This window comes from Acanthochromis polyacanthus, chromosome 6, assembly GCF_021347895.1.
Source record: "Acanthochromis polyacanthus isolate Apoly-LR-REF ecotype Palm Island chromosome 6, KAUST_Apoly_ChrSc, whole genome shotgun sequence".
NCBI classification, from domain to species: Eukaryota; Metazoa; Chordata; class Actinopteri; family Pomacentridae; genus Acanthochromis; species Acanthochromis polyacanthus.
This window is the reverse complement of record NC_067118.1, coordinates 30,463,074-30,475,224: the sequence shown is the minus strand read 5'-3', so window position 1 is coordinate 30,475,224 and position 12,151 is coordinate 30,463,074. Positions and strand designations below refer to the sequence as shown.

The 12,151-nt window shown below is 43.5% G+C and overlaps 1 protein-coding gene across 5 annotated transcripts in view; it reads left to right on the top strand.

Annotated features, from left to right (window-relative positions):
• LOC110958476 (protein bicaudal D homolog 2-like) overlaps positions 1-12,151 on the top strand; it is a 45,495-nt gene that overhangs the window by 11,003 nt on the left and 22,341 nt on the right. For all 5 annotated transcript variants that reach the window (XR_007942389.1, XM_022205039.2, XM_022205038.2 and 2 more), the window contains exon 2: positions 7,290-7,502. Coding sequence is in view for 4 of the 5 variants with exons in the window: in XM_022205039.2 (XP_022060731.2) it covers positions 7,290-7,502 (213 nt within the window). In the remaining variant the exon portion in view is untranslated. The remainder of the gene's footprint in view (positions 1-7,289; positions 7,503-12,151) is intronic.

The following is a 12,151-nucleotide window of genomic DNA, read 5'->3' as shown; positions in this document are numbered from 1 at the left end:
CATGATGGCCCCAGCTGCAGCCCCAGCTGCCCCCCTTGTCTGCCGTTTATATTACTGACAACAAGGGACTGTTCAGCTGTGGAAGTCAAATGTGAACGTTCTGCAGGGATCAGAGGCCCTTTGGGAAATAGTCTAAATCACACACTTCTAATCTGATTCACTGCTGTTTACTGTGATGTAGACTCGGTCAGATAGTGAAGAGCAAAAACAAGAATACTTCAAAGCAACCGCAGACCAGCAAGCTCTTTGTGCGGACAAATCTCAAATTGGAGAGGCATGGGACCAGGGAAAGAGGGAGGAGAGCAGGCTTTAGTGGGCTGGGCTCTGAAATAGCCATCTGTGTCAGTGGCACCCCTTGCCTTGCCTTTACTGACGGCCGCTCGCTCTGTCACTGTAATTGCCGTAGTAACCATAACAACGGCTCTTCCCCTGGGGTGCCTGGCGCGTGGACCTTGGAGAGCTCATCCAGACAGGCAGAAAGGGGAACCGACAAGCTGACTACAGCCAAGCACAGATAAGGCAGTCTTTGCATTGCAAATGACTGAGGTAGTGAATACCCAAAGCTGCTGCTGGTAGAACAGTGCAGTGATATGAACATCGATAAAGATCCCAGATTCTGGCTCAGGCGCCGGTATAGTGGTGCAGAGTATCTGTCGGGATCTATTGAATCACTGCTCTGTCTTGAGGCACTCTGTGGCTTTTTTTTCCCTATTCTGTAGTAGAATTAGCAGCTGAGCAATAGACCCAACAAACAGAGAATGATAAACAGCTGCTTCCTTACATTAATTGACTGCTAAGATTAAACACCGGAGCCAAAAGCATACATTAAAGCCTCGTGGTTCATCTCTCCAAGACAAAGCACACAGTTTTTCATTGCAGCATGCAAAACAGAAACAAAAACGGTAACCCAAGTCAAGACAAACCTCTTCAGGAAACATTCAGCCTCGCCAAAATCATTTTTTTCTGTAAATGTTGATATTGGAACATGGTTTATTTTCTAGACTTAGCTTGTATTTCACTCATGGGTGGTAATTTCTCATGAGACTACGTATCAGTATCATGCATATTTTGTCTTCATTTTATATATTTGCTAAATAAATATTGCTCAGAAGCAGGTTCTTTAGCTCACTGCTCGGGGCATAATGACTGTTTTTACTGTGTAATAACACAGCAGCAGGTCTGTGAACACCCAGAGTACAGAGTCTTCAGCCTGAACCAGACAGGGTAATGGTAGTGGGGGCCAAGGTATCCTCCTTTTGCAGGTGTTTCACCTTGTAAAAAATATCAATTTTCTCAGAGATCCATTCTTTGGAGACGTATAATGAATATAGATTAGCAACGTGTTTGAACATGAAGTCTGATCTAACCAAAGACTCGACTTCAGACAGAATTTCTAATGCTGGCTCTAGATTAGTGGCCTGGATGAAGTCGGAATAAAATATGACATGTAGTTTTCCCCAGACGGGTCTGATGAAAGCACTAACTAGTGCCTAATCATTACAGCCTGATGTTAGCATGGAGGATTTATGTAGCAGCTTTGTATTACTGAGCTCATGCTGCCCAATTATGCTATTCAGATATTTTTTATGGTTGGGGATGACTTCTTCAGTGGGCCGTGTAAAGGGCCTCATGAGTCTGATTAGTACATCGCTCTTCCACAAAGGCCCTGGTGTGTGTGCACATACGTACATGTGTGTGCTTTAATTGCATGTGTGTACCTTCTCCCAGCAGCTCCAACCCCTCTGGCGTTCTCTGGTTTTCTGTCCTGGTCTGCAGCACAATAGCTCCACAATCTGGCACAGCTTTGTGGTTGTTTTCACGAGGTTCACACCCTTCAGGTCTCATGATGGGAGAATACCATTCACTTGAGGCAATGCAGTTTCTTTTGAGTGAGGTGTGCATCTCATAAACTCACATAAATGTGTGTTCTTCTGACCTCAGCTGTCTTATATTCTCTGCAGAGTTTTCCTTGCCATTGGCATGCAGTGCATCGCCTGTATTGTGAGTTTCATGCAGTGCTGGTGGAACCCCTATGAGGCTTTGAACATTCGCCTCTTCCTCCTCAGATGGGAGAACAAGCCTCAACATGGCTGGAGTACCAGGTGCTGCAGTATGGCTCACTGCAGGGCACGCTGGTAAAATTGGAAATGCGTTGTGTGTATGTGTGGGGAGTCTGTGAAATTGCCCAGGCCTGTGTGTGAATAATAGCCCAGCAGCTCTGTGCTATGCAGTGAATCAATGTGGCTCTGTGCCAGCAACAGCTAATATCACTGCCTCCATTATTCGCATTTCTCTCACCCTCGCCTTGCTTCTCTTTTTGTTTGGCACATATAACACCTTGCATACATTTAAATGTTAAATATAACTGTGTCTCCTAGATATTGTAGCATTAATCTCATAATTTTGCCTAGAAAAATGTTTCTTAAAGGTCCACATTTAGACTTTCTGATGTGGTGAGAAGCTGTCAGCGCAGCAAGAAGGAGCTTAACTCCCCACTGTAAGAAAGCAGCGAAGAGTTAATCATAACCACTATGGATTTGTCAAAGGATGAAAGAAGTTCTGTCTTTTCATTTCCTTCCCAACTGAAGAGTAAAGTCTGAAGTAAATAATTAGCTACTCTGTTACTCATTATCGCAGATGTCATTTACTTTTGTACATGCATTCATCAACAGCTCGGTAAACTGAGTTCACTGCTTCCACGTGACACGGATCGCATTCCTGCCAGAACCATGTTACACAGCCAGAAATAACATGAAGAGCTATTATGTCCCAGACAAGTAAATGAAGAGTAGAGTAGTGAGGCTTTTTTTGTGTGGCCCACGGGGTCAGCCTGTGATGCTAGGTCATATGTATGTCCTGGAGGAAGCCGCTAATCTGCCAGTTGCATTTTCACCTCATGCCCCAAGAGATGTGCATTATGAACGGTTGGTAGTGGACAGCTAAATATAGAATCGACACACGCCTTCAAGCGGTTTGTCTTTTCGAAGGTTTACTGGCTGCGCAGTGGCCTGTGAGGGGAGATGGAGAAAGACGGGGAGAGGGAAAGCGAGAGCGAGAGCACGTCTGTTTATCATCGCAAACTGAGACTCCACGTGAGCTGTGGTTCACGAGGCGAGAGAGTCCATTCACTGTGTTTGTTTTCCCTTCCTGCTCCACCTCTCTTCCTCTGCAGTCGCCTACAATGGCAGCTCGAACAGTGACCGGCCTTGACTGCTGCTGAAACGCTGCTCTGGCATCCAGAGTCGACTCCTGAACTTTGACCATCTGTACGAGTATCTAAAGTGATACAAATAACACAGTGTTATAGTGTTTCGCTTTCGTCACAGATCGTCATGGCCCAAGAATGTTGCTGGAGAGACTGAAAATGTCAGCTCAACATCAGCCCACTCTTGCCAAGTCTTTCCAAATTCATGCCACATCTCTACATCTCGAGTGTGTGTTGTCTGGTGTTGCACTGTAGACATGTCTTGCTGTGCCCTACCTGGCATCATTTACTGAACATACTTCATTTTTGTATTTTTATGAGGCTGTTGATCCACCAATAAAACAAAAAACAAGGGTTAATTATATCCTGAGACTTCACGGAAGCAGTCTGGCTTTCTGCCTGGCCTTCATGCAGCAAGCTTTACTTTCCTGTTAGAGGCAGGATGTGAGACCACAGGGGGTTAAATGAAAGCTTTAACAATGAGATGATCAGAGCTGAACCACAGATAGAAGAATCAGATCCAAATCCAGGGTGTTCTAATTGGGTTTTGGTCCTGTTGCAGGGGTTTTCTGGAAGCCTCACTCATATCCACTGAAATACTCCTTCACTTAAATCCAGGCTTATGTACAGCTCTTGTGTATTGACTGCATTGTTATGGTTCTCATTTCTGGAGAGCCTTCAGTAACGGTATCTTTGGAGACAACCTCTTCCTATTCTCACTTCATATCACAGAATCACTAATCTCTGCCAGCAGAACAGGAACAGAAAATAGAATTTAAGCTGTGTACTTCAGCTCCACAGGGCCTCTGAGACTGGCTGTATTGATCTTTTTTGTTACCTGTCAGAGACCCAGAGACCATTTCCCTTGTGCTCTGGGCTTACTGTGTTGGAGAAACATGCACAGGAGGATTCTGAGCTGAGAAAACCAGTGTGAACTCTGTGACCTATATTCTTTCCACTTTAACTTCCTAGCACAAAGCTGTAGTGTAGTGGCAGTGTTGATCATTTCCCTTCACTCCTGAGCAGGGGTCACAATTCAGAGAGGAGCGATTGACCTTTGAGTCCTGATTTCTGTCACCTTCTAATCAGTCGACTTTGCCTCCGAAGGCTGACCTTGGATTAGAGGACAATGCAGCGATCACACCATGTGTTCAACACAAACACACAAGCAGTTTAAATGCAAGACTATCCTGTCAAAGAGCATGCCGTCATGGCAACACATTTTTCGCTGAAAGATAAACATACAGCTAGTTATTTAAGTGAGTGTAAAACAAATCTAATCGCTGGAGAAAGCAGTGTTTTGATTTTGTCTTTATCTAAGGCTAGAAACACAAACAAAGCAGCATTCCTTTAATTAGTCTGTCTTCATACTCTAACAGAACAGTCTTTTCATTAGCCTCATGACTTTGGTGGTTGATTTTCTGCTTTGTGAGAGATATATAGGTAACTAATGAAACCATTGTGACGACTAACTAAGGTCATAGGCGACTGCACTCATTTTATCAACTCGTCAGTCACATGAAGCTTTGTGATCACAGTGGTTTTGTGCCTTGATCTCCAAATCGCAGCCTATGACATGAACACCAGCCCAGCAGGGGTGTCTAACCTCAGTCCATAATGTATGCACTCATCTGGTCTCAGTCATTGTGTTCTGTAGAGGGTTGGTAGCCACCGTCATCTGTGAGGAAATCCAGTCCAGACAACATGCTAATAACTAAAGACCTGCCTTTGATTAGCTTTACAAGAGATTAATAATCCATGCTCACATGTCCAATGTAAAAACTGCAACATATGGCAAGCTAAAGATGAATTGTAAATTGGGCGCCCAGCTCCCTGTGGGATTATAGGCTTGGTCGCGTGCGTCCCCAGTTTACCCTCCCTTAAAAGTAGCCTAAACCCCATGCTTGGGGAGCTCAGATTAATGCCCTTGGGTCAGTGGGTTTTTTGACCAGGGGCTCTGCTTGTTTGAAGGACAGGCCTCTTAGATTGGATTGATTGCAGTCCTTTCAATACCAGTGAACCAACAATCAAGATTATAATGATGGGATTCCACTGATTTCTGATTGGGTTAATCCTCTGTCCTGTAATGACTTTTAATCAAACATAGCCTCCTGCTGGTAGACGGTGTAAGTTGTGGAAGCAGGATAGACGGGAAGACCTGAAAGGGAGTGTTTCACTAATTTATCAAGAGCTCCAGTCATTCGTTGTTTATTGATAATAAACACCCACATGAACTTTGGTTATATAATAAACCAACTCCCAATGGTTAAAGGTTTTTATTGTATGCAGTCATCATCAGTTTAGAGCACTTGTTTGCTAAATGCAAGTGGTCCATTAATGTACGTTATTGGATGTGATTGTTTTTATTCTAAGTGAAAGGACAGATCATTTTTTTTGATAAAGCGATTTATTATTTGTTCCATTTAATGTCAGAAAATGAACAAAAAGGTACACCACAGTTAAAGCCCAAGGTCAGATCCTGATAATGCTTGTATTGCCTGAGCAATGTGCCAAAATCACAATATGTTTAGTTCACTGTCTCATAGGACGAAGAAAAGCAACAAATCATCACAGTTAAGAAGGTACATTTTTAGTTTCTAGTTCCCTTTCCTGTCCTTCTGCTTATCAGTTAATCATCTAATTTCAGCTCTGGTGTCATGGTTTAATCTGCATTTGATCTTACTGGGTGGAAGTTTTAGCAGTTATCTTTTGTCTTTAAAAGTGAAAAGACATTGTGACATTTTTTAGTAGATGGCACATTTAGTTGTGGCACCTACCCACAGAAAGTCTGCCCGTGGAAAGATAAGGTTCCGTTCATTTGTTGACAGATGCTACTCGGTTTATCAAAGATGCTTCTGTATAAATCATATCGTGCGTCAGTGCCAGAGTTTATCGGTCTCTCCTCAGTATCTTCCCCTCATCGTCTTTCCTGGAATGTGAAACAGATTCTGGCCGCCGTGCACGCAACATGATGTCACTTTTCTGTAACCCAGTAAACTAGTTTTACACATTCACATATTCCTCTAAGTCCTGCAAGTAGGTCAGTTTGCCTAATACAAATTTCCTGATTTTCCTCTCTCTAAAGGAATTACTGGGATTAATGCGATATACAGTCAAACGGAGAAAATCCTGCAGCAGGCAGTCACGTGCAGTGTAAATGGGTAGCAGGTCACAGAGAAGAGAGAGTGCACGCTGCAGCTCCAAACAAGGTCAGATTCAGTGCCTCAGGTGATTTCAGATTAATGCCTCCACTGGAGCTGTGAGGCAAGATGAGAATCAGAATTTCCATCCGATCACCGGCGGGTATGGGATTGGAAATGAAATCTGTAATCAGGAAGGTGATTATTTAGAGACGGGAGAGCGTGGCCTAACCTAGATTCTGCTGGAGTGAAAGTCTGTCTCCGTGTCTCTGTTCATGATTTTTGTCACTGCCTTGCAGGCGACTAAAAATTAGGGTCAAAATTAAGTCAGCCCTTATAAAAATACAGTCTTTCATTTGACACAGCCAAAGTGCATGACTGTTCCCAGCCTATACAGAATATTCCCTTACATATGGTAGAAGCCTTAGCTTGTATTTCATTCATACTTATTTAATCTTCACAAAGGTCATCCCTTTCAGACAGTCCATGAAATCAAATAATATCTGGTGGCCTTCCCTTGCTTTGCTATGATCTCCTAAGGTATTAAGCGCATTAGGATGCAGGCTTCTCGTGATCGCGCAGACACTAGTCCATTTGCTCTACTTTTCCTGTTTGGTTTTCCCATCTGTGGAGTCACGGCAGAGCACGTGCAAGAGCGGCCAACATCCTGCAGCTCAAGAAGGGAGAGACCGGGGGGGGGGGGGTGATGCAGCCCAGATGGAGCCTGACTGATTATCTCAGCGGCAGTATTTTGGAAGGTTTGCTGAACCTCAGCTGAACCTCAGTAGAACAGATCAGTGTCACTTTAAAATGGCTGAGTCTCTAGAAACCTTCTGTCAGCTGCAATCCTGATATTTCACCTTTTAATTTCCGTTTCCATCTGAACACTTACAACGCTGTAGTGTCTAATCAACAGCTTCTTCCCTCATTCTCTATCTCTCCAGGCCTTTGGACAAGCCTACTCTAACCACAGGAAGGTGGCAGCAGATGGGGAGAGCCGTGAAGAGTCTCTGATCCAGGAGTCGGCCTGTAAGGAGGCCTACTATGAGCAGAGGGTCCTGGAGCTGCAGACCGAGCTCCGGCAGACACGCAACAACCTCGCCAACACCCAGTCTGAGAACGAACGCCTTAACACCATCTCCCAAGACATGAGAGAGGTATGAGAGGAAGATCCTAATCTAACTCGCATGACTTTTCTATTCCTAATATAATAAGAGCATAAAAATGAATTTGCTAATTTGATCTATTTAGTCAAAAGCTATGTAGCATGTGAGGCTACTTATCCACTCTGCTCATATGGGGACCAGTTAAAGCCACTTCAAACCTTATTCTTCTTCTTCTGAATAAACTGTATTGTAGTGGTCTGTTTTTTTACGTCAGTGCTTTGAAAATGACCTCAGTTCTGAGCGTTTGTTGAGGTTATCATTGAAAGCTTTGTATGTCTGAAGCTGCAGAAGACAAAGAGAGATTTATTACTAATCAGTCTCAGGCCTTGCATCATTAACCTCCTGAGGAAAGTTTTTTTTAATGGTTTCAAATGAGTTGTCAAGCACTGATCCAAAAGCTTATAGTCCAGGATGTACAGCTGTATGCTTGCATCTCCATTCACTTATGTTTTCAGTGTTGCTGTTGTCCAAACCTGTATTCATCAGGGTGTGATTGCAGAGCCACGAACTAGTCTGTTTTTGACATGCCGAAGCAAGATTAATCACACTCTAATGACTATAGAAACACCTTACCTTCAAGGCTAATGTGATCCACTGCACCCATAATTTGATCCAGGGTGGAGTTGTGATTACAAGAAAAATAGTAAATTCATGGGAAACATGTTCTGGTACAAAAGATGACAAGATCCTACATGAATAAATAACCTCTTGATATCCTTTTAAAGTAGTGTTAAACTTGTTGCCTAAGCTGTTGCATGAATCACTACAAAAGTCCTACCGTAAACAAGCCTTTTTTTAAATAACAAAATCTGACTGGCTGAAATACAACCGAGCCATTTTTCTCAAATTCCTACAAGCTTCCCTAAATATCATAATGCAAAACTTTATTGTCTGCGTCCCACTTTGGACAATGTCCGACCTCTTCACCGCTGCTATTTACATATACTCACTGCTAATTGACCTCATTCGAAGAGACAACAGCACGACCCAGTGAGTGGGCTGCCTGCCTTTGCCAGCAGTCGTGTTGGTTGATGCTGCTGGTGATGAGAGGATCGAATTAACAAGAGGGCAGTGTGGGTTGAAATCACACTGCAAGCATGTTTGACACAAAGACAGGGAGACATAAAGGGATGAAAAGAGATGGATGGAGTCTGACAGGGAGGTAGAGGGAATCTCTCACCTTCAGACGGGTTTCTTTGATGCAAAGGTCCTTGCTCCCTTGACACTAGTCATGTCTAGAATAGTAAAGATGGGATCTGAAGCAGCAGCTTCTTTGAAGAGTTTGGCTGTATGAGAATAGAAAGTACAGACTACTCATGTTACATTTGATTTATGTGATGCTCACAGCTCAGGGTTGCGTGCATGGTACTTGAAATATGAAACACGAGGTCTGTTTTCTGCCTGTTTTAGTTTGTTGCATTGTATCCGCATTTTATGTAGGAATTCTTTGGTTTTAAAGGACACTTCTGTAATTGCATTTTCGGCCCAAAGACTACTCAAGAATCGAGGATAAGCTGAAAGTACTTCACATCACATACAGGGCCCTCCATAATTATTGGCACCCCTGGTTAAGATGTGTTCTTTAGCTTCTAATAAATTCATTTTTTTCTAAATAATATAGGACCACAATGAAAAAAGAGGAAAACCCAACCTTTAATTCAAGTGCATTTATTCAATGGGGAAAAAAATCGCACATTAAGAAATAATTCTTTTTCATCAAATCATGTGTGCCACAATTATTAACACTTTGTACAACCTCCTTTTGCCAACAAAACGGCACCTAATCTTCTCCTATAATACATTTTTCAACAATTTTCAGTGTGAGAGTATGCTTCTGCAGTAAAAATTGAATTTATTTTAAGGCTTTCAACACATCTTAACCAGGGGTGCCAATAATTATGGAGGGCGCTGTATGTCTGTTTCTGTACCACACTGTTAGCTGAATCCTCTGTTTTGCTGGACAAGATGGTAATTAGGCTGGTAAAGACAACAAAAACGACTCCCCTCCTGAGCTTCTGGCCCACCGCGGCAGAATTCGCTGCTGTTTTCTGTGAGTCACTGCTGCAGACAGATGTCAGAAGCCTCTCCTCCTGAGATTAGTGACAGACTTAAAAATGGCATGTTACTCACAACGACTTAAGTTCCAGCAAGCTCCAAATTCCACTATAATTAGGTCAGCTGCTGCTCAGCTCTGCCTCTAAGTTGGTGTACGTTGAGCATTATCGAAGCCAGATGTGCCTCACCAGACATGTTTTTGAAACGGAGCGCGAGTTCTTCTGCGTAAAACTTGCCCGCAGGCTCCTGTCAGTCACCAAGTATCAACCTGAACATTATCACTATTTTGGCTCCTAAATCACCCACCTGAGGTTATTTATTCCCAGTATAAATTTGGAGAGAGATGAGAATACAGTGATTGCTGCATATCGGATTTACAGCTACAGCTGGGCTTGCACTGGTGACCTGCATGTTGGCCTTTTTGCTGGCGCTGTTCCTTTCATAAACACCCCATTGCAGTGTCACGGGCCCCGGACAGCTCTCATTGGTTAGACAAAAGGGTCTGGGGTGTAAATTGCGCCACGTATGGGCGATAATGACACCCTTCTAGTGGTGCTTTGGTGGGCGCTGGGAGTGTGTGTGGCAGGCAAATGGAGGAAGCCTGGGCACTGAGGCTGGCATTGTGATTAGAATGACAGGACTGAAAGAAGCCTTTGTCTCCTGGATTTTAAATTAGCCCAAATGCTCAGGCTGGGAGAGGAGGAGGGGGCGGAGGAAGGCTCTAGGAGACGACGAGTGGTGCACAAAAGAAAGAGGAGGAGGCCTGAAATCCGTTAGCGAAGGAGAAGGGCTTAATGAGAGTAAATTCAACACCAGCAGCGGATGGTCCTGCTTCTCTGGGAGAGCAGGGCTAATCATGTTAGCAGCGAGGGGAACTGAACGGCTCAATTTTGTCATGGGATGCAACTGACAGTTGGGCTGAAACTGTGGCCCTTTTGTGTTTGGGTGAAAGCACATTTGCAAGGTTTCTTCCGTATCGTTATGATGCATTGAGAGGGAGAACTTTCATGGTGTCAGTGCAGCTGAAAGAAAGCTTGCAAAAGGCATAGCAATCATAATTTGACCGTGTGTTGTTCGAAAATCAGTCATAATTCCGCGGACCTGGCAGCTTCGCTCGCTGTAAATGGATTTTGCGTCTGTGCAGGCCGGTTCATTCACAGCCGTTTCAGTTACAGCGTTACAGCCGGCTACGTACGTCACGTTTAAACCCCACAGGCAGCCTCTCATGCCAAAGAACCGAATGTTAGCCCAAAGCACTGATAAGACCTATTTCACTGCTACGGTGCTGTCTATAGGATTAAACCACCAACAAAGAGCCAGTAACATTGTCAGGAGGCGCACTCTGATAGGCGTGACTTCATTAAATTCAATCTCATGTCATGAGAGGAATGTGCCTACAGTGATGCCTGCCATTATCCTCACTGAATGGGGATCCCCACCGCCTGCTTCTCAGGAAATTATCAAGGAAAGCTTCAGATAAAAATGCTCAGGATGTTATCCGTGTAGTTCAGTCTATCTCTTTACTCTATTCACAAGCAAAGAACACATGCTTCCACCTCTGTATCACCACATGATTGCTTGCAGTTCTTCTTTTCATTTCCTGAATTAGTTCACATGCTTGGATGCCTTTTTTCTCCCACATAAACTTTTTTTTTCAGTTGCCATAATGTGGAAGCCAGTCAGATGCTAAACCTGGCTGGTTTTTCCACCTCATTGACGCTATGGATGAGGCTGTTAGACATTAGCCCGTCCCTTTAATTTAAGTGCTGTCTCCAACTGACTGGATTAAACACCTGACAGAGAAGTGGGGGATTGAGACAGGGGAGGTATCTGCATTGATGGGATGAGTTTAAAAGGGTGGAAGAGGGCAGAGGTTTAAGCTCATTGTGAGGAAGCCCATTGTGATTATTACAACCAGAAGAAATTTGAATACGAGGCTGCAGGCTTTCAGTGGAGCAGACGGGTATGAGGGCGATTCCAGTCGTACAGCTGAGGCTTTGCTTTGATTAGGAGAAGGTCAGAGTTGAGCGTCGTAGAGATCCAAGCAGAGCTGCTCTTTGCTCCCTTTTATTGTCATCTGACATAAGGCTAATGTAATAGGAGTCCTAGAGGGCGTAGGGTGTTGATGTCGACTGATCCTCATTATTTTTTGTGACATTAATGTCAAGACAAACCAGCTCCTGTCCTGTGTTAGTCAAAAGGAGGGGGTAGTATGAGAAGACGAACAGCACTGGAAAGAATGCTCCTCTCAAAACAAGAAAAAAATTTAGTTCAAGGAGCTTCTACCTTTAAATAGGTGAAAAAATCTGCCAATAGAACAAGTAAAAAGTGGCTTGGTAAGATTTCTTGAAATAAAATATGATATTTATAATCTTGAGATGTCAGAATTAGTTGGGAAAACCTATTTTAAGCTACATTTTACCAGGATTTCAAGCTTAGGTGTCTTAAAATAAGCCAGATATGCTTAAAAAAATGCAGTTTTTCACTCCAAAATAGATATTTGCTTTCATGTAACCTCTTAGTTTGAGATGTATTAACCCTCCTGCTTTCTTCATTTACGGGCACCAAAAAATATTATTTCCTTG